Source organism: Paramormyrops kingsleyae, chromosome 12, assembly GCF_048594095.1.
Source record: "Paramormyrops kingsleyae isolate MSU_618 chromosome 12, PKINGS_0.4, whole genome shotgun sequence".
Classification (NCBI taxonomy): Eukaryota; Metazoa; Chordata; class Actinopteri; order Osteoglossiformes; family Mormyridae; genus Paramormyrops; species Paramormyrops kingsleyae.
Genome location: NC_132808.1, coordinates 21,593,172 through 21,615,246, shown reverse-complemented (window position 1 = coordinate 21,615,246; position 22,075 = coordinate 21,593,172). Strand labels below are relative to the sequence as shown.

The following is a 22,075-nucleotide window of genomic DNA, read 5'->3' as shown; positions in this document are numbered from 1 at the left end:
CTTGCACGACTTGGGTGGCTTTGAGACTCGCAGTGTACATTCCACCGAAGCCAAAGTGAGACAGCAGGCAAAAACAACGAACCATCTTCCGCAGTGTGCTGCCCAAATCTTCAAGCTCATTGAATACATAACCATCACGCTGCATTGCAGGAATCGTACAATTATGGACAGTTATGACAAACTATGAATGTTATATCCTCATCATTGTGGCAAAATAACAGACCATGGATTTAACGTTATATACATTTATTATATATAACATTTTCCCATCTATTTATCCCCTAATATTGTTATATCTAGAAGGTGCATGTGATATTATCTAAAATATACCAGCCAACAATAAGTATAACAAAAAAACAAAATCACTTTTTCTGTTTTACTGTCTACTAGAGTTAGTTCGGGGCTTAGCAGCGGCACATAATTGATATTTTAGTGCCATCTAGTGGCCATCACGAAGAAACATACTTCATAATCAGAATCATTCCAAGTGCATCGCCGATCCTAATTACAGCTAGTTCAACGTGAAACTAATCACAATTTAAAAAAAAGTCGCTTTCAAACGAGGCATCACAAAGGTAAACGGCTCCAGAAACGATTGTTTTATATGCAAAGTTTTGTTTTTTAAAAACCGAGTTAAAATATGTGAAACGGGTACATGGAAGATTATGAACATCAGTAACTAATTCATTAAACATTACACAACGTGACTTTAATACTAAACTTCCTAAGTATTTTATATTACTCGGTATAAATCTGAGAAACTATTAACATTCTAATGATTAATAGTGTAATTCCCGTGTTGTTGATTCAGATTATCTGGCAGATGACTAATGAATTTAGGCTAATTAACCTTGACAATGACCAGGAGTGACGTCTCGGCGTTTTGCCTAGTAGCTGACACAGCCGTTCCAGTCGCCAGTCGATAACCGCCTGAATGCCACTGTGCTGGATTACACGGTGAAACACTGCCCTCTACCCGATTTTTGGCCAAAAAAAAAAAAATCATTTTACACGTGCCACGGCAGTTTTACTTTGCAATAGTCATGGAAGAGATGTGCCCTTCGTTGAAAACATCCATATGGTCTACTTCTGATTACAATTATTCAGGAACCAATAGGTTATGCATCATTGTATGCATTTGTTCAATAAACCCAAAGTGGGAAAATGAAATATGGCAGTAACACATTATAAAACAAGCCCGGCACAACCTCAAAAATGTGCAGTTTTAAGCATCGGGTAGTACAACACAAGCTTGCAGTCTGACCTGGCATTTATGTAACACTTCAGCAAGCAACACTGGGCAAAGTGTTACAGTGACCCTAAAACAATGCATGAGTCATAATCTGGCAATCCTGATGCCAGTGTGCAACCCAGAAAAACAATGCAAGATACTGATTCAGTTACTGTAGGGTTTATTGAGCTTTTATTAACACACAACTTCAATCAATCCATGAATGCAGTCAACACACTAGAACAATAAGGTTTACATGTTAAATAGTGTACACAAACTGCTATAGTATTCTAATGCAAGCCCAAAATAAAACCAAGCTTCTTTGAAGCCAAACTTTTGTTTAAAACACCCCAGAAATGAGTAGGTGAGAAGCTCAATTAAAAAATAAAACAAAGCAAAAAAACAAAAACAGCCTGTGGATCTTCAACCCTTTTCAAGAGACCTTTGTCCTGAGATGGCTTTAACAAATGTCGGCAAATATTATACAGTCTTCTGCTGTCCTTTCTTCCCAATCAGAGATTTATGGATGTGTGGGATGACACCTGGTGGGAGATAAAAGGTATTTGAGACACAGGTGCACCACATGCCAGATACAGGGATAAGTGCGCCTTAGGGATAAGCAGCCCTTACCACCACCAGCGATGGTGGCTTTGATGAGCGAGTCTAGCTCCTCATCCCCTCTGATGGCGAGCTGCAGGTGACGAGGGGTGATGCGCTTGACCTTCAGATCCTTGGAGGCGTTCCCAGCCAATTCCAGAACCTGGGGAAAAGGAGGAAGAAATTTCACAAAAATGACGATAGCACCACCCAAATCGTAGAGAGGGGACACACAAGGCCGATGCCTTGACACGTACCTCGGCGGTCAGGTACTCCAGAATTGCCGCGCTGTACACGGCCGCGGTGGCTCCGACGCGACCGTGACTCGTGGTCCTGGATTTCAGGTGTCTGTGGATACGGCCCACAGGAAACTTCCGACGCGGAGAGAAGATGGGAAACCATGAATCTCACCCGGTCGGTAAGACCGTGTCGCCACCCGGGGATTACACACATGCACAAGCCACATCCCCTCCCCCATAAACGCCTCCAACAGACAGCAAATAAAGCGATATTTTGCGCCAAATTAGATAACAGTACAATTGCACAGCTATGACTTTATATTTAAAAAAGCTTGCAATGTTGAGCCCGCTAGCCGCACGGCTAGTTAGCCAGTCCGCTACAGACCTGCAGTCCGGCTCGCTGTGAGCGCGAAACAGCCTTTGTCTTCGTCTTCCCGGAGTCCTTCCCAGCTTTACCGCCGGCCTGCATCAAACATGAAAATGCACATAGTGTTATTGGGGAATGTGGGGTCCAAGTCATACGACCAGGCGCCTACCGAAGCAGCTAAATAGGCAGCTAACCGGGCGAACATAGAGGGGTTACCACGCGGCGCGGAGGAGAGCCTTTAGCCTACTAGCTATAGCTAGCCGACCGCAAATTAGCGCGTATTACGAAACCGACGCCTTCTTCGCAACGCGCTTCCGTAGCTTAAATGTAGGATTTTTGCCATGATACAAGTCCCTAAAAATATCAAACCACCACTTACCATTCTGCTTTACGATTCACAGCTCGACGCCGAAACGACCCGAATAAACCTCTTCACCGTCTTATTTAAACGGCCAGTCCCGCCTTCACTTTAATATATGTGCACGGACCGCAGCAGCATCCGGGTATCCCGGTATGCCACACAGACCAATAGGAAGCCGTTGCCGAATTAGTTTGACAAGGCTTTAAGCCAATCATCTCTTTAGTGCGGGGCAATGGGCGGGAAAATGAAAAGCGCGCGCCTGTTCTAAGATTTTGAAAGAGTGCCTCCGAAATAATACCAGGTACAAGGAAATTGTACGTATTTTTAATTTTTAATTTATTTCATGGGCATTATGAATTGTTTATATACAGAACGCTAAAGATATCGTATGCCCAATAAATAAGTTATTGCCAGTGTTTGCTGGTGAGCCTTCTGCTGGTTTGTTTAACGTGTTTTAAACTCTTGCGTGTTTGTATTTAAGGTAGAAATCACATATTTTCTTATTATCTATTATGGCAGTACAGGTGGAGAATTGTGTCACTAAGCATTAGTCAGTAAGTAATTCGCAGATATAACATTTTCTTCACTGAAAATTTCAGTTTGGAATGAACTACCGGTTGAGAGCTTTTCATATACAAAGAAATGAAGATGGAAAGTATAGCATGGAACAAAACATATAATACAAACGCACTTTCAGAATCATTTTTTATTTTTCAGAAAGCTAGTTCGTTTCAGTACCAAAACCCCCACAAAATTGGTATTCACTATTTGTAGTCACATCACTGTGTTGACTCAGTATGTATACGAATTGAATACATTACTCAAGGTACGCCGAATCTCCATGAATTGATTATTAATCTTTTGCGGTGTGGTTACTGCTATCATAATGAAGGCTTCTCGCTAAATCTAGGCCAGATGAATAAATTTGCAGTTTTTAAATTTTATTTTAAACGCATATAGTGGTCGATGTGTTTCTGTTACATATTCCTCTACATTCATATGCATGATGGATAGTCGGCATAGAACAATCTGAAATGCGGTAAAGTGACAATGGCACCCAATGGCTCTGGGCATTTTAAGGTGTCGGCAGTGGTGTTCTTTGAACTATATTATAAATACAGGTATATAAACGCATCCCTGCCTTAGAATGCATGCCGGTGTTCCGACGAGTTGAGCTTTTAAGGGTTTTTTTGGGGTCATGGGTTTTTTTTAGGGGTTAGGGTTTTAGTGGTGGTTGGGGGTTAGGGTTTTAGAGGTTTTTTGGGGGTTAGGGTTAGAGTTTTACGGGTTTTTTGGGGCTATTGATTAGCACTACGCTAGCCTTACTCGACAAAGTAGCTCAACTCGCTTCAGAACAGCGACCAATCGGTCATTTAGAGACAGGCATGCATTCTACGGCAGGGATGCCTTTTTCGGCATAACACCGGCAACGACAGCATGCAGGCTTTGACTGGCATTTAAATTTATATACATGTCTCAGGCCAACATAATGGCTAATAGCGAAAAGCCAGTTCGGATTTCTTTAAGTATTTTGATTAAAGTCGAGAGTTTGGATTCACGCTGTTTATGTTTTGTGCATCAAAAAGAATAGCAACAGCGTTGTAATGTCGTATATCAGCAGATCTGTGCGAAGATTTCAATATTAATGAAAACACTGTTAAAAGTATAAAGTTAAGGCATTTTACAAGAATATATAAAACGGTATGACTTAAGTCTAGTTTAATGATGGTCTTATGGCCTCGTAACGAAACTCAATTTTGAAGGCGAAAACATGCATAACACATGGCTGCGTACATTTCCAGTAAAGTACGGACATTTCCAGATTGTGGTCTCCAAACAATAGGTAGCCTGTTTGTACCCTTTCGAAGACAATTTACAAGCTTGTTTTCATGAAGATCTATGTTCTATCAGCCTGATGGCTGCCTGAGGCGTTTGTTTGACCCTTGAGAAAGGTACAAAAAGCTGAATTGTTCTAATTAAATTGTTCCGTTGTGCAAATAGGATAAATGTAAAGGACACAATAAGTGAAAATATAAATTTATGTTTCGGAGGGAGTACTGCCCCTTATTGTAGTGTTATATGATATACATTATGTAAAAATCATATATATATATAAATGAATTATTTTCTGCTTATAAATATCTTGTATGAGACTTTGCGCGTCCTACACTACGTGCTACTGACATTTCACTCATACCTACGATAGGTGTAACATACCCTGTAATGCTTTTGCAAGATTTTCGTTGATTTGTTTTTTTGGAAAGTTAATGCAGGACTTTCTAAAAGAATCCGATTTCAAGACGCTCCAGAGTCATCATCCAGAAGGTGGCAGTACGCGACTATCTTTTGTTGTATACTAACTAGTTAGTGTCATCATTTCGTGAAGAATAACTGAGTCTTCAGTATTCGCTGCACAGTGCTTCCCAACCCTGGTTCCATAGCATCCGGTCTCTTGGCTTTCTGCCAAGCTTTGCTCTTTGGCTGGCTGAACTGCTGACTCGATTCTGCATTTATTTGTTACTCACAATCCTTCATTTTTAAAACTCACTTTAAAACGAATGCCTTAACTGAGTATTTGAATTTTCCAGTAACGTTAACAACAACAACAACAACAATAATAAGAGAAAAATGCTTTGAAAACAGATTTCCTTAAAATTAGTTTAGTCATTTATTAATGACTGATTTTAAATGGAGTAGTATTTACTTGTTACATTTAACAGCAGAAAATGGATTATGTTTTTGTAAAGTTTATTTGAATACATACAGCGGTGTTTACTGTAGTTTGACGTGGTTCAAATGTACTTTACTTCTTCATGCAACAGAACGCATCCTCTGCGGAGCTTAATTATGAGCTAAGTGACACTGGGGACCAAGATGCAGGTCTGGGAGATGCGCTATGAGTTATGATGCTGAGGTGCTCCAGCGATACAAATTTAATCAAAGGCGTAATGACACACGAGTCCTCAGTACTTTTCCTAATCATGTCATTTTATTTTTGTCTTGACGTAATGCCCCTGGACATTTCTTCTCTGGCCAGCAACCCTGACTGCAGCCTAAGGAGAATGTGTTAATATTGTCTCTCTGTTTATAGTCGAAGTTGCAAATGTTTTGCTAGATATTTCAAATAAGGCTGCCAAAGCGCATTTCATTTGTTTGTTTTCCCAGTTTCTGTGAGCTGAGCTTCATTTTCCTCACACGCTAAAAATATGAAAGATCAGAGTTTAGGGTAGCCTCGCTTTTCTTTGAACCCACCCTATGCTCCATGTTCTGCCAAAGCTGTCCCAGCACTATTATTATGTCCCTGCAGATAATTTGGGAATGTAGGTCATAGCCTGGTATCAGAACAACAGATGATATACCAGGAAAAAAATAGTGGGCTAATGTTTCAGATTAGTTTCCTAAACCTTGGCCGATGTTTCACTGAAATGATTGGCTGGTGGATATAAAAGAAGATTTGTGCTCTTTATTTAGTTACTCATTAGAGCTGAAAACTGCCCTGGTAGGCAATTATTATTGCAGTCTGATGAGCAAGGGGCAAAAAAATAAAAAATAAACGTAGACATTTTTCATAAGATGATCTGCAGTGCTGCATTTTGTGTCCTCGACGGAAAGGTTCTAGGCTGTTGCACAGTTCGTTGCTAATCCAGGGTGCGGCACACTGCTGGTCGCCCTGCATAATGCAGCCTGACTGCTCGCCGTTCAGCCTTCACATGCTGGTTAGGACCTGTTTTACTGCACTGCTCCGATTACCCCTTTTTAATGTCCGCTGGCAGATTATCTCACTGGGTTACAATGTTTGCCTTTTCCGTCCTAATATACCAACCTTATTTCTATTTCTGTTTGAGGTAACTGAACCAAAACAAATCAGTTAAGACCCACGCCAAAAATCGGTCTTCAGTGACTGTGCATTTTCTCAGTTCTGCGCTTGCTTCACATTTAACCCTACTTCAGACATCATATTCTAGCATATGTACTCTGTGGCAGGATCATGACAGTCAGGACAATCATTCTGCTTTGGAGTAAAATGTCATGAAAGAGGGTGTTATTGTGGCACAGCGGGTATTACTGTTGTTTTACACCACCATAACTGGGTGTTTGAACCGCCTGCATGTTTTTGCATGTTATCCCTGCAGTTATCTGGGTTTCCTTATTTCAGAGTGATTGTCATTGTGATTGTCATTGTGATTGGCATCATGATTGGCATCGTGATTGTTATCATGATTGTCATTTCCAAACTGCTAGCTCTGTGTGCCTATTGATGGTCTTACATGCTGTATAAGACAGTTCCCACGTCTTGGGCCCTGTGATTTCTGGGATAGACGCCAGGCTCCCTAACACCCTGTGCTGGATAACTGGTTGGAGGATGGTTGGATGTTTGGAAAGAGTTGCATGATGCTTTGGAACTCAGACAAGGATCTCTGGTTTAATAGATCTTGCCAGGGGTGCAAGTCTATCCATATGGAATTTCTGTTCATGTGTGATGTCACTATCTGATGACATAGACTGGTCCTGTTTCTGTTCTGCCTCTCGCTGTGTGTGGATCTTGCATGTGTTCATCAGCAGCATTAAGGTTACCAGTACTGTTTTGGCCTTGCATAGTCAGAGGGGTGGTTCTGGATTTTATCTGGCTGTTTGATGCTTTGTAGACATGATGATCAACACATAGCTGATCAACAACATCATGTTGTCCTATACAGTCTGTTCTCATAAAGATAGATGAGTACTAACTGGGACTATTGAATAGACCCTGACTGCCAGTGAGAGATGGTCCCTGTGAAGATAGCTCTGTGGGGCTGGACCCAGCAGCAGGCTGGTACCATTCTGTAATCACTGGGGAAACGAGAAATCAATAGTAATCTTCTAAAATTAAAGCTGGGTTTTTGGAAGGGTGGTCTTTCAGCGCCTGACACAGAGTGCATTTGATGAGTTGCTGAGTTCACCGTGAGACGTGACTTAGCACAGACCCGACAGGAGCAGAGTATATAACTGTCTGCTTTTTTTTTTTTGGCCGGCGAAGCTTGTACAAACCCGAAACTAACAATCCAGATTTAAAATGTGGCACGATCTGCTACTGTCATACCTTCAGTATTCTCAAAACACCTTTCTCTTATTTAATGTTAATCATAACATTACTCAGAGCACAGAGTCTGAGTAGATACTCAACGAAGTAATGCCTCACATGCATGTAGTTTAATATGTGACGGTCTGGAAGCATGTTATGTAAAGTGTTTGTGCTGTTTTCACAGGTCACGGTTACACATTTGAATGATATTTTGGAACACAGACCCAGTTTGAGTGACCGCTCTGTGTATGCTATAAAAAGGGAAGCTAGGTTGGTGGATCACACGGTCATTGCTGAAGAAAAATGTGCATTTGGGGCCAGTACATTCAGTTCATGGAGCAGTTAACTACATCCTTAAGCGTCAGGACATTGCAAATGGTGCTTAATAGTGTGTACTTGTTACTCAGCCGGATTGCAGCCTGCATGTCATGGGCGTAAGGGGAGACTGGATGACTGCCCGTTTTCTTCTATACTCTCTTTTGTGATGGTTTTACAAGTGATTGATATTGTGGTATTTTTTATTGCACATTTGAATTCTGAAAACCTTTGACAACTAGATTTACATTTAGTGTAGCTTTAGGTGGAAAAATGCAATCTGTCAAACTGGCCTAAGGACATTTTTAGGGAAGATATGCAGTGTTTCCCTTAGGTTTACAGCTTTGGTGGTGGGGGGGGCACTGACAGGATTCATGGTGTTCTTGGGCAGCAGTCAATATAACAACTGAACTAAACATCAGAACATTTCTTATATATATATATATATTTTTTTTTTTTGTCTGCTTTTCAGAATGTGCTCACCTGTATGTGCGCACGCATCGGGGCAGAACTCTGCTATGCGATACAGAGAGCAGAGGAGAATTGTAAACGCGCGACCGTGTAGAGACAAAAATGACAAGCTATTGTGTAAATAAGATAAATAACATAAGGCTATTTAGTTTGTTTAATAAAAGGACAATGTTTAGACCTGTTCTATAGGAAAGGTAACCTTAAATGACTTCTGTTCTGATCTGGCGCTATACCGAAAATATATCTGGCGCCCCCTTAATATTATGGTAGGGGAAACACTGATATGCAACAAAATAGAGCCCCTTCCGGGACATACCCTTCCGTATCCATAATGCTTCCCGGGATCATTGGCACCCTGGTTAGATAAACACTCACCGGAGTTGGATGGCTGGATGTCTCACAGACCGAATTTTAATATGGTGACTCATCATAATTAAAGTTCACATTTTAGCATAGAAGTGTGTTTCTACAACCATGCACATAAGTTTGGATGATTTGCTCCAAAAAGTCACAAACACAAAAATGTTTCAGTAGTGCTATCAGGTTAAAGGGATAATTTACCTTCAGATGACCCTGAAGTTATAAAATCACATCCGTACTGTTGGTCCCTGCACTGTTAGTACCATGTCATGCTCTTAGGTTTCTGGCAGTCATGTCTGCAAAATGTAGTCATCTAGCACATTGTTTTTCAACTTGGTCCTTGGGACCCACAAACGGTTCATATTTTTGCTCCCTCCAAGCTCCCAGTCAGACACTCTACATTTTTGCTCCTTACAAGCTTCCGGTAGCAAAAAGGTGGTCTGTCTCGGTGGCTCCACAAGGATCGGATTTGGAAACACTGATCTAGCAGATTGGTAGAATTACTGTAAGGATGGTACGTGTAATATGATGAGGTCTACTTTGGCATGGCTTTTAAATCCGTATCTAGGTGCTTTCCATGTAGCAGATACCATTGACTAATCCACTGTCTGCATTTCCTCTGGATGGAGTGAGGGGTGTGGAGGTAAATCAGCTAGGCTTTGTCATAGTCATCGAAACGGCCCCTGTCACTGAAGCATTGTTACATCGCATTGTGTTCGCCATGGAAACCATGTGATGGCATGTCTCAGTATATGAAAAGCCTAAAATGGGTACAGTTCCAAACTTACCTTCTCAGAGATGAGCCGCCTGCTGGAAGGGAAATGCCTTACTGAATTTAATCTAACCCAGGGGTCACCAACATGGTGCCCGTGGGCACCAGGATGCCCCCAAGGACCACATGAGTCGCCTGCAGACCTGTTTTAAAAATAGCACAACTCACCAGTGAGCATCGTCTAAAATTACATTTTATCCTCTTGCTATTCTTCTTTAATCACATTTGCATTTATATAGATTTGAAAATGACAATATCTAAAAAAGCATTTAAAACATGTTTTGATGCATTAAGTTAAGAAAAGGGCATTTCAAACTGGTAGCCCTTCGTATGGCTCAGTACCCGTGAAGTAGCTTTCAGTTTCAGAAGGGTTGGTGATCCCTGACCTAACCTATCAGGCATTGCCTAGGGTGCCCCCTATGGAGCTGACTCTAGGGCGCCCCCTATGAAGCTGACTCCCTAGACCTCATGCTCCTGGGTGTAATTGGTGTGTTCCGCAGATATTCCCGGAACTGTTGCCGACGGTCTGGCTAACATGAAGCTTGCGGCCCTCATCAGATAAGCTTATGTAGCATCATTTCCGTTAAGTGACTGATAAACACAACAAGGGCTGTTACAGCCACTAGTCTGATACAGCCTCTCAGCCTTACAGCCCTGCAACCTTCCGCATTGTATGGCCTGCTCACCCAGAGCTGGTGCTCTTAAATTTTAGGTAACATTGAAGGCTTTTTTTTTATTGTATTTCATATTGTGTTTTTGGTACAGACGCTCCCTGGTTTACGATGGTCCGTGTTACGATATTTTGACTTTACGATGGGTAAATCTTTTTCACTTTCTGTACATTATTCAATAGATTACATAAGATATTCAACACTTTATTGTAACATTGTGTTAATGATTTTGCCTAAAGCTAATGAATGTGTTCTAAGCATGTTTAAGATAAGCAAGGCTTGGCTGTGATGTTAAAATACATTTTTACCTTACGCTAGGTTTATCAGAATGTAACCCCATTGTAACCCAGGGAGCGTCTTTATAACGTTATTAACAGTGTAAATATAACAAGAAAAACCAAGATTTTTCCAAGCAAAACCTTTTTTTTTGTCATTGACTTTTTGGTGGATTAGTACATTTACTAAATTGCCAGAACTCATGTTGTGTAGATGTTATGTAATTGTGCATTGATAGATCTCTTCAGAAAAATCAACTGCGTTAAATTCCCAGCAGCCAGATAGATAAGTAAATATGTACAGACCTGTATTACAAGTTTGTAAAACAGACTAATAGAAGGATTAAACCAGAACGACCTGATAAACATGTATAGATGGAAGATGGAGGACCCTTTAGTCCTTTTGTCAGGCTGGAGGAGGGAAAGAAAAGACAGACAGACACAAAGAGCGGCTTTGTGACCGTCTGCCACAAGACTCTGCCTCTCCACTGTGCTGCTGGTTTTGTTATGCCCGGCTCTGTGGTAAACAGCACGCATATCACTAGTGCTAGGGGAGTGAGAGGAGCACTTCCACTAGGGCTGTGCCGAGAGTCACGGCTCTGGCAGCCTGTCTGCTGACTTGACTGCCCCCCCCCCCCAACCCCGCTAGGGAGCACTTTTAAAGAGCCAGAGAGATTGCAGACGTTTCAGACACACACACATACACTTGTTGTCTCTGTGTGTACTAATAAAGGGACAACATTTTGTAAGTCACTTTATAGAATACAATACCTGGTTAACACCAGGGACATCCACACACTAATGTGTTTGTGAAACAGCATTTCCAAAAGTTGAAATACATCTGATACTAGAACTGAAAAAGGTGAATGATCTTTAAAAAGTGACTTTTAAGCATTTAGCAGCAAATCTGACACAATGGCTTCAAACAGGTGCCGAGACAAGTTATTTGATGCACCGGCAAGCATTTAAATAATTAGAAAATGTAATTTAAATTACAGTTCTGATCTTGTCCATGGAAAGAATAGCATTTTGTAGTAAAGATAATTTCAAATTAGGAATAGATTAGTGATGTGTACCCTTTGAAATTCTGTATGCACTTATATCAGTATGACAATGTAAGTAATCCGGTGGGCATTTTGCTTCATCAGGCTTTAATTTGCAACTGTGACTCACATTTACGACTTGATGAGGATTACTGATGTACTTATAGTTATTTTGTCAGTATAATACAATGGCTTTTAATTATTTAGTTCTATGTATCTTTTATCACAAAATGGATTGATTTGCTGATTGATGTAGTAGAACATACAGTGGTAGATGAGGTGGATGCATTCATAACCTACTTAAGAAATCAATAAACGTGAAGTAGATGATACTTCAGCATATATGCAGCATGTAATGCAGGTGAAGATTTATGTAAAAGGCTACAGTCACCAAAATAATTCTCAAAAATATTTTTCCAAGATATAATGTTTTTTTTTTTTTTTATTTTAAACTGATTGTTTTATAATGCATGCCTAAGGGAAGATAACACCCATACTTGCATACCATACTGATCACATCATTTGAACATTAAGATGAAAATGCATGTAAATGCTTTGTAACTCATTGCTTTCTCAAATTTGAATATGCAGTGTGCATGTACTCACACGTACATGTGTGCATGCAGACTGTGCATGTATCAAGTGTCTTTATAGGAAGGTGCACTAGTTGACATTCTGACTAATTCTGAAGCAGAGTCAATTTCTTTTTTGTCAGGTGTGGCCATTTTGCGGCATAATCTGTGGGTGTGAGAGACAGAAAGGGAAGGAGAGGACATGCTGTTTGGGGAGGGGGTGGCAGCGTGGGAAATGAACATGAATAGGTGTCATGGTGAGAAGGCCTGGATCCAAGGTGCATGGTCTGGCAGAGAGCGGGACATCTGTTTCTTTTGTTTCTCGGTCGTGCGATGAGTGTTGAATCTGGAGCAGGCAGAGAGCAACGGGCATTTGAGGCCGTGATGTCAGCCTGGCCGTGAGGGAAACATCACGCCCCAAACACGAGCTCTGGGGACACGTCCATCACGTCCATCTCCTCTTGCTGTGCATCACTTGAAGATCAAAGTTTAAAAAGAAACATGTTCAACTTGGCAGCAAACGATTATGTCACCTTTAAAATTATAATTGCATTCAGAAGCTTTCCTGCACTTTTTTGGCATTTTTGAGGGTCAGATGCTGGAACCTCTTGAGGTGTTTCTGAGCGTAAGAAAGACAAGTTGAGGAGAATTTGGATATTTTTATATTGTATATGAAGGCTAACACACTGTTTTCGCTTAGGGTCACAACCCCGAGTCTGAAATTAAAACCAAACGGTTTCGTATTCTGCATGTCTTCATTGAATCTGGCCTTCTGGCAGAATCATGGCAGAAATCCCGTTGTTCACTCTATTATTTTATAACGTGTGGTTTGGGTCAAAAACACACATGCTTTTGTGTCTCAAGCCCTTGCACCATAGGGAGAAGCCTAAGGTGGGTCCATGTTATCCTTCATCCCATGAGGTCTGACCGCAGACTAGCTAAATGTGTCACAGGCCTCCAGCATCAGCACTGCGATAATATTCTGTGCCGGTGACAGTGTCGTTTTCATTGACAGAGTGACTTGCTCAAGGCTCTGGGGGAAGTCTGTTCCTGCCTTTCAGTGTTTGCTGCTAGCGGGCCATACTGACCTTCATTCTGCATGCTGGGCCCGATAGCCACTAATGGTAGCTATAAACAAAGATGTAGGGGCGTCTGAACATAGTGTGTAATCTGCCTTTGTGACACTCCATTTCTCTTGATGCTTTTGTTAGAGGTCACGAAGGCCCATTACTCTCCAAAATGTATTCATGCACCTGTGTCTCAGAGGCTGTGGCTGTTAATTGTGTCTGAGAAAGTCAATGTCTGACTACAAATCAGTCACATGGTCTGCATCATGTGACTTGTGTGGTTCCTGAAACAGCCGACCGTGACTTGCTGCCATGCCAGTCGTCTTCATTACATTGAAATGGGAGAAAGTTTAGTTCTCAGGTTGCATCAACTGTGGAGGTCCTGTCATTTCAAATAGTTTGTTGCATTAACACTCGGTTTATAGGAATTACTATATACATTTCTTCGGGTAGACTTGTTTATTAGGATTTAGGGTGACCAGATAATCCATGTCAGGGAGGACTCTCTAAGCTAGGACAGGAATTGTAAATTACCATTTCAATTAAAAAGACCTGGATTTCACTTGAACACTGAGTTCTTGCTGTGTGCTGATTGGTCAGTCTCCTATAATCATGCATGTGTCACTAATCCTAATGTGAAACAGCTGGATGAGTCTTTCAGTCAAGGAAACAAACCAGTCAAAGCACAAGAAGAGCTGAACTATTTAGCCAAACACAAGAGCCTTTCAGTTTGAAAGTAGTTTGTAAAACCCGAAGTAGCTCAAAATGTCCTTCCTGACATAGATTATCTGGTCACCCTAACTAAATCCTACTAATCAAGTCGGTCACCATTATTTAGTACCTCTCTAGAGAGCCAGCTTGCATAACAGTGGGTGATTGTATACATTTAATCTGGCTTGTGAACTGAACTCTGAAGAAGATAATAGATAAATAGGAAGTATTGCTCAGTAGAGGGTAGATGTGTTATGTTCTGGGTGCTCTAGTACAGCTGTGGTCAGCAATAGGTGCCATATTGGCAAAATAGGATCTGTGAGTTCAAAACTTGCTCTTTCTGTGCTTAAAAGGTTCTCTTGGCATTTCAGGAGGGGTACCCTCTTAAAAAGAGGGGCACATTGGGGTTTTCATGTTGCATGTCTGCTGTGTTGTGGGGCACCGGGTGAACAGTAAAGGTGTTCTAAGAATAACTTTGCTGAGCTAATTAAGAGCTGTGGCACAGCCAGCGGCCTTTGGTGGAGTGTGGTTTACACATGCTGCTCTGAATGATGCTGTGAGTGAACACCCTGTGATTGTACAGGAAGTACCCCGATGTACAGAATGTGCTTCCCAAGAAGTGGTAAAGTGTGACCTGGATCAGGCAGGTGCATAGTTAAAAGTTAAAAGGCTTTACGTTCACACCTTGCATTTAGAGTCTGTTTGATACAGTGAACTTCACAAAATATATAAGGCACCTCTTACCATGCTTCATTTTATGATTGTCATGATTACCATAAGTAATGTAAAAAAGTAGCTTAATAATTTCTGTTCTTATAACAATTTTAGATGGATAAATCCTTTTCGAAGGTTTGCTTCGAAATGTTTTCCTTGTTTAGATTTCAGCTGTATCCTTAAATGACATCCGAGAAGGCCAGCAGCAGCGGAATGTGGGTCTGGAATGAAATGGTGACCCTCTGTCAGAATGCTGATCTAAGCGAACGGCGTTGGAACCTGCTGGGTGACCAGCACGGTCAGGTGTTTGCCTCTCTGGGGTGTCCATGATCGAGATAGCGTGAAGCACGTCTCGACCTGAGCCGAGGGGCTTTGTGGTGGGGAGCCTAGCCTGCCTTTTTGTGCCATGTGCGAGGAGCGGGAAGTCTCGTGACATCCTTCTTGGAATGTTCCGGCTGTTCCTGTATGGTATACAGTATTTCCCTTCTAAGAACCATATGAGCAAGCTAGGATATGAAAAAAATAATTTATAGAACATATTAATATATGAATCATTGATTGTTTTTTAGCGGTTGTTCACGTTGTCAGATGTGTTGAGAGGTACTCTTGTACACCTCAGCATTTGAGTCAGAGTTTATGAGTTCCTTATCAAGATGTGTTACTGAGCAGTGTAGTGTATTGGGCGACTAATGGCAGTAGTATGGTCTGCAGAGAGATTGAAAAACAGCCAGCAAGTCAGCGAAGAAGTCAGCGATGCACACATGTAATCACCATTATGAACTTGACTCCTGATTACCACGTTATTCAGTTTGCACTCAGGCCCTGTTCCAATTTCAGATTCTTTCTCATTGACTGTAAACATTGGCTGAAACTTTGGCAGTAAGAAATTCTATCTTCTGTCTCATTTGGGGTTTTTCCATGATTTTGCTGAACGTTCCCCCATCGCTGTCTCCCCCAGCTTCTCCTTTGCGACAGTTTGGTTTGTAAAGGTCCTGCCACCCACGCGTGAGGTAGAAAGCAGGCAATCTTAGCTGCGTCCTTTTCTGTATCTGTACCCAACCCTCTGCTCTAAAAATGGATGCGGTTAAACAGGAGGGCCGTGGAAGCATGACGATGTGCTTTCCTGACATAACAAAGTTTTCTTTAACTTTGCGCCTAGAGCTAAATCAAGCCGCCCTCCTCATTGTTACCTCCCCGGCTATATTTGTCTGTGTGCTGTAAATAGAAAATATATGTATTGTATCATAGTGGATGCAAACAATGGGTCAGCATTTTCTCTTCTCTGGGTGGTCCTGTGGAGATATTTTTATGTTTTTTTTCCAAGCACTATAATAATAGTGTACAGTGCAGTGTTCACTACAGTCCCATAATTGTAAGAGATCCATATAGTGTATATAGCAAGAAATTTTAGGGTGTGTTTGTTTCTTGGTAATACAAGCAAAAGTGGGATTGTGATTTTTGAGTAAGAAGTTTTTGCAGTGTCTGTCATGGAGGTGCAGTTCTGCTGTGCTTCATCAGATCCTCTGGCAGTTGTTGTTGTTATCCCGGGAACAACGTCAAGAAGCAACCTGATACGTGCATAATGGCTAATCCATCGGACGCCAAAGCCAGGGTCATTATACATCTTTATGGCGATAAATTTAAAAGTGTAACTGCGACTGTCGGGGCTTTGAAATAGAATGGCGGGTCAGATTACCAGCATCACGGGATTTGGGTGGCGTTACGGTCTGACGTCGGCTTTATTGAACGATGCTCTGATAGTATGTCAGATGAAACCTGATCTCTCGGTGCGGCGGACACATTCCATTGTGTCCCACCCACGACACACTCTGCTGGAGACACTCCTCTCTGGCTGCCCTGTAACCCTCGGATGCTCGGGCTGCTGGAACGTCCTGCCCTCCAGCTCTCAGCCAAACTCCCTCCAAAGGCTACAGCTCGGCCCGAACGTCTCTGAGAAAGTCGCAAGCACTCGGCAGGTCAATACTGTCACAAGGCGTCTTTGCGCAATTCCGCCGTAACTGCTGCGGTGGCGCTGGCTGTCACCCGAGAGCCCGGTGTCGGACAGCACGTCCACGTGAAGCCCCAGTTACGAGCTGCCAAAAAACCCTCCGCCGGACTGTCCTGTGCTTCTAATTTGTCGTGTTTTCTTAAAGCATACAGGAGAGTGCTACTGGGAATCCGTTCTTATTTCAACCCAATTTCTTACATCATGCTGTGTATTTGATCTCAGCCATGAAGACACAATAATCTGTAGCTGCAGAGTCATTAATCTGTCTTGTTGGGTTTGTGGAGGGGGATACCAAAGATTTCCACTGTTTTTTTAAATAAAACACGGTTTTAAAGAAAATTTACATACAGGTTCACAGACGTGTTTCTGATTGCGCAGTGATTTTCCGTTCCTTTAAGGATGGCTGTTTAAACAATCAATTCTAGAATCTCAGTAGATAAGCAACATTTTCTTTTATTGACTGTTGTTTACCTGGGTGATTGATGTCAAATATTTACCCACGTCCCTTAAGTTTTCATTTGAAGCTGAATGGAATAATGAGTTTTCAGTTTTACTGTTTAGATTATTCCTCCCTGGCTTGTGGCACTCAGTCGACTTGTGAATTTTACGAGACTGTTTACTGCTCTGTGGCTCTGTAACCCCTGGTGAAGGAAGACGCAGGCATTGTAAATCAAATGAAGACAAGAATCCTTAGTCCTGGACTCTAAGATGTCGCCTTAAGACCTAGCAGTGCGAGCATGTCTCTCTTTTTCTGGCCTCAGTGACATATTTGTCCCATGATTTATCCGTGTGCTTGCTGCTCCTTTTACTGTTTTAGAAACTGGGTAACCTGATTTGTAAAAAAGAGCCGTTTGTGCATCAGTCATCTGAAAGTCTAAAGCAGGAAGGCAGATATATACAATGAAAAAGTAAGATTTAAATCTTATTCCCAAATTATTAGCTAAATTTCAATATTATGTGATTATGCTGCATAGACAGGATCTAGACAATCATATTGAAATGCATCTCCCTAAGTATTCTAAATTGTAATTAAAAACGATAATAGCTTTTTCAATTACAAATGATGAGTAGCATATTCTTAAGCAGATTGTAAGCTACTGGGGCTCATCTTGTGTCCAGCTTATAATGTGCATCTCTGTAAACACCCAGAGTTCAGCGTTTGCTCACTGATTCAAGACCACATTGACACAACTTCCTCTCCAGAGCACTTTTCTGCTTGGTGATATTACCTGCAAGGAAAATATTCACTTCTGAACTGGTTTAATTATTCCCACAAGCTTGCGTGGGATAGCAGGACAAGTGCATATTCATTAAAAACCTTTTAGATTTCTGGAACCATATTTTTATCGCTACCTCAATCTTCATGGTGACTTACCACAAAAACAATTAATAAAGGAAACATTTATGGTTATTTAAAAATGCTTAAAACAAGGTTAATCATTGGATATTTCACCAGTTGGATTTGAAAGGTTTTGTGGAATCATTGCTCATGTCCCTCTACCAATTGAATTAGTAGATAGTAAAATAATGGAAGATGAATGTCCTTTCAGTGATTTTTTTACAGAAATACCCCATGACCAATATGCTTATGAAAGGCCAAGCTGTATTGGAATGCCTGTTATTTTTACCGCAGTCCACCAAAATGTAACTTTGCAGTAAGAGAGCCGCTATTCGTGGTGTTTAACGCTGAGCGCCGATCGTGTTTTCTCTGATGGTAGCAACGGCCCCCCCCCCCCCGAGCAGAATGGCTCTGACTGAATCAGCCTCGTCACGCCGCCTCTGTTAATGGGCCACTTGGGGTGTTTTGCTGGTCTTGTTTATCAGGCGGGCCTGAAAGCTTCTATTGTGTGGCGTCGCTGTGCAGTCCGCAGAAACATCCGAGCCTGAATGAACACCCGAGTCCAGTTCAGCATCTGCTCTCCCACACACAAATTATTCAGCACCCCCGTCCCCACACTAAACTAGACAGGTGAAAAATGGATTACCGAGGGTGCCGCAGCCCAAAGCATGTTACGCCCCTGCTCGGTATTGATCTGTTCAGAATGGGCACAAAACACACTTTTGTATGGCTTGCTGGCCGCCAGCCAGAAGGTTAAAGTAACCTTAGTGTATTTTAAATAGGCCTACTGTGTGTCAAAATGTATCAGCTCAGCTCCGCCGTGTAGAGTCATGTGGTGCTTTCACAATCGGGTATAAAGATGCGGTCCTGCCTCTCGCTGCAGCCCTTTGCGATCTACAGCTGGCAACAGCCACTGGCACTGCTGGCAGCTTCATCCATGCTGCACTTTTGCCCTCTGAAGGCTGGTACATCAGAGGTTAGTGTAGTGCTGCTGCTACAACAAAATTAGGACAGGTGTCCTCTTAATTTATTGGCTAGGGAGAAATGCACAAGGTGCTTCACAAACAAAAGCTTTGTGCAGTTAGTCTGTCACTGCATTACTGCCAAAACATTTTGGCCCATCAGAAGTCAAAGTAGAGCTTCTCATTGTGTCGGTTATGAAACCAGGCCAAAGCCTCGTCGTATTGAGTTGCAATTACATGGGCCTTAATTGAAGTTAAGGCACATATATATATATATATCATCCACCCCCAAACATGCTTAGAGTTTAGCGTTACTTCTTGAGGCAGGAGGAACCACAAACATTAGGATTATTCATTATTTCATTGTGCAATTTGGAAAAGCAGCAATCACCCAAAGTGTGCATTGCACAGAAAAAAAAAAACCACTGAAGCACTAAGTTTAAAAGTGTTTTATTGTCAAATAGACAAGGATCCATACTTCCTATAACAGGAATTTAAAAATGGCTGGTGAAACAGCACTGTAGCTGCTAATACCCAATAAACATTAAGATGACAGATCATGTCAAAAGTACAAAAAAATGAATGCTACAACACATAGTCACTTAGACTGAACTTCTGTAGTGCAATGAAACTAGTGCAATCGTACTTAACCGGCAGACTTCAATTCTTTATACAATTCCAAGATGTAAAGGCACTCATCTACAATCCAGCGCTTCTGTGCCAAAAGAAAGCAGCATCTGTACATGGACATTTCAGAAATCCAACAAATAGCCCTCCAATCCTTTTGAATTGCAGTTCCTAAGCTTTCAGAATTGAAAGCAATAGGTGAACAGATTCCTACACAGAGCCTTTACACCCATGAGACCCAGGGACCATGTATCTGCCAAGTGTTACCTGGCCAACAGCAAAACTTCACGGTCAAAAATATTGCAGACTGGTTGTTCGCCATGACGAATTTGGTGCAGGAATTTACCAGGCAAAAAAAAAAAGAGTCTCAAAGTGTTGTGAGGTCCAAGAAACTTGTCTACAGTGGCCAGATGTTACCAGAGGTGGAAAGTTCAAATTCTGAAAGTACAAATCCAGACCACGATTGTTTCAACCAGTTGAACTCTGTAAATGTGTCTATACTCAACTGGCTGGCTGAAACAAAAGCTTGGTCTGGATTTGTACTTCGAATATGAACTTTCCACCTCTCGCTGTTACAATCTAAAAACCCATCAACATCAGTCAAGCACTGGATCCACCTTATCAAATACTGCTTGTGCCAAAATTTGGAGTCCATTTTACCATAGAAACCCTACAGCTTGACTTGGAGACTAGTTTCACAAAAGGGGTTATTTTACAAAAGCTACAAAAAGGACATGAAACAGCCAGAGTGATCTTTACATTCAGGTACTGTAGAAGTGCATCGTGTTCCCTTCTCCACCCTCCGCTCCTCCTGCTCAGTACTCTTCTACCACAGTACCAGCAGAAGAGGAGTAAAGTTTCTTTTTTATGAGTCGGAAGCCGGGGCTTAGCTTCAGCGCGTGCCGGAAGCCCGGCGTGAAGCAGGCACCAATAAGGAAGAAGTCCCTGAGGCTGGGCCAGGCACTGCCGTCCTGCTTGAAGACCAGCGTCAGCTCGAAGGTGGGCACCACACTGGCATCGTACACTATGCGGTCCAGCTTCTTGCAGGAGTTCTCCAACTCCAGGTGGATGTGCAGCACGCAGCCACGCAGGCCGCAGGGCTCCCCGGATGACAGCCGCAGCACATCGCGGGCTATCCTCCGGGTCAGTTTCTCGGGCACCAGCACCTCGGAGCAGTGCAATTTGGTCTTTTTGGCCCGCGACAGGCAGTTCTCAAACATCTTGGCCAGCTGCTGGCAGGCGCTATCTTCAAACACGCTGCCGTTAAGGTTTGGTTCTGCCAGACAATGATCCCAATAGTCCAGCTCTGGGAGGGGGAAAAAAAAACAAAAAAAAAACATGAAACTAAACACCACGGAAAGATTAACATCTCATCTGTAACATTCCTGCGAGATCCTAGCTTACACTATAGACTATACGCCAACGTCCACGCAGCTGTCAATGACGTTATATGCTTGTCCCAGTTTAAAGGATAAAAACGACTAAATGTGCCACATCAAAACATGCAACCAATTCAGAACTCATTCTTATTCATGCATATACATTCTGTACGTCAGTCTAGCAATGCGCTGTGCGCATTCATATGCAAGAAGTGAGACAGTGAAGTTGGCTAAAAGATGACTTCATCGCTGCCGATGTTACTGCCCCCTTTATCATTTCTGCGCAACTGCTATGCAGCAAGAACGAAGTAAACAAGGGAGTCTTGCAGAACAATGCAATGCGAGATCTAGGCAACAATACACGGATTGGGACTCACCATTTTCGACGAAAGCCTGCTCATAGCGTCGGTCTATCAGCTCGGATATACATTCGGCATTTTTGTTCTTTAATGTGCTTGTTGCAACCATTTTTAGATCCCGGGTAGTTGACGGTCCCGAAGTGCTGCTGATGAACACAAAACACAACCTATCGATACTGCTGATTTTTTCCCCAATACTTGTTTCTCACGTCTTAACAGTTGTTCGTGTTAAAAACACTTCGTAAAACGCAGCTTGACAAATCCTTTTTTGTTGCACAAGAGACTTGCAAGGGAAATGGTGCGCAAAACCGTGAGACCCGTTAGTTATTCAGCTAAATATTTCGTGCGTGTAAAAGGCAAAAAAATCTTCAGAAAAAAACAATTTGAAATACAACTTACTTTAAATTTACGACACACATCCAAAATCACTCGCACTTTCTCACACACACACTCACACGGGGGTAAAGCTCCAAGACGCTGCGCTCTCATAATTTATAGCCTTCCAGCGCACAGCTGATGCGCCACCACAGCCAATCAACGAACGTTTTACATTCTCGAAATTACTGGTTTGCC

The 22,075-nt window shown here is 42.1% G+C and overlaps 2 protein-coding genes across 4 annotated transcripts; both read right to left on the bottom strand.

Moving 5' to 3' along the window:
• Positions 1-1,395: 1,395 nt before the first annotated feature.
• LOC111848698 (histone H2A.Z) lies at positions 1,396-2,957 on the bottom strand. The gene is made up of 5 exons (XM_023820896.1): positions 2,814-2,957; positions 2,453-2,530; positions 2,086-2,199; positions 1,862-1,991; positions 1,396-1,773 (listed from the first exon to the last, which is right to left on the bottom strand). Exons 1-5 carry the CDS (start codon positions 2,814-2,816, stop codon positions 1,712-1,714), a joined length of 387 nt encoding a protein of 128 aa, XP_023676664.1. The 5' UTR covers positions 2,817-2,957; the 3' UTR covers positions 1,396-1,711.
• A 16,614-nt stretch (positions 2,958-19,571) lies between these two features.
• LOC111848731 (DNA damage-inducible transcript 4-like protein) lies at positions 19,572-22,075 on the bottom strand. 3 transcript variants are annotated; one of them, XM_023820955.2, is made up of 3 exons: positions 21,902-22,075; positions 21,521-21,645; positions 19,572-21,070 (listed from the first exon to the last, which is right to left on the bottom strand). In XM_023820955.2, the coding sequence occupies exons 1-3, from the start codon at positions 21,919-21,921 to the stop codon at positions 20,580-20,582; spliced, it is 636 nt and encodes a 211-aa protein (XP_023676723.1). In that variant the 5' UTR covers positions 21,922-22,075; the 3' UTR covers positions 19,572-20,579. The 3 variants fall into 3 exon arrangements, with proteins under 3 accessions (XP_023676723.1, XP_023676722.1, XP_023676724.1); XM_023820954.2 differs by having other exon boundaries at positions 21,521-21,648; positions 21,902-22,072; XM_023820956.2 differs by having other exon boundaries at positions 21,521-22,071.

Bases quoted from the DNA above. Each gene is read 5' to 3' on its own strand.
- LOC111848698 (XM_023820896.1), bottom strand. The intron at 2,200-2,452 runs GTCTGTAGCGGA...CCGCGTCGGAAG, and splicing joins CACAGCGAGCCGGACTGCAG to TTTCCTGTGGGCCGTATCCA. The intron at 1,774-1,861 runs GTAAGGGCTGCT...ATCTCCCACCAG, and splicing joins AGCCACCATCGCTGGTGGTG to GTGTCATCCCACACATCCAT.
- LOC111848731 (XM_023820954.2), bottom strand. From the start codon at position 21,921: ATGTGTGTCGTAAATTTAAA. The intron at 21,649-21,901 runs GTAAGTTGTATT...TGTGTTCATCAG, and splicing joins ATGTGTGTCGTAAATTTAAA to CAGCACTTCGGGACCGTCAA. The intron at 21,071-21,520 runs GTGAGTCCCAAT...TCCCCCTCCCAG, and splicing joins GCAGGCTTTCGTCGAAAATG to AGCTGGACTATTGGGATCAT.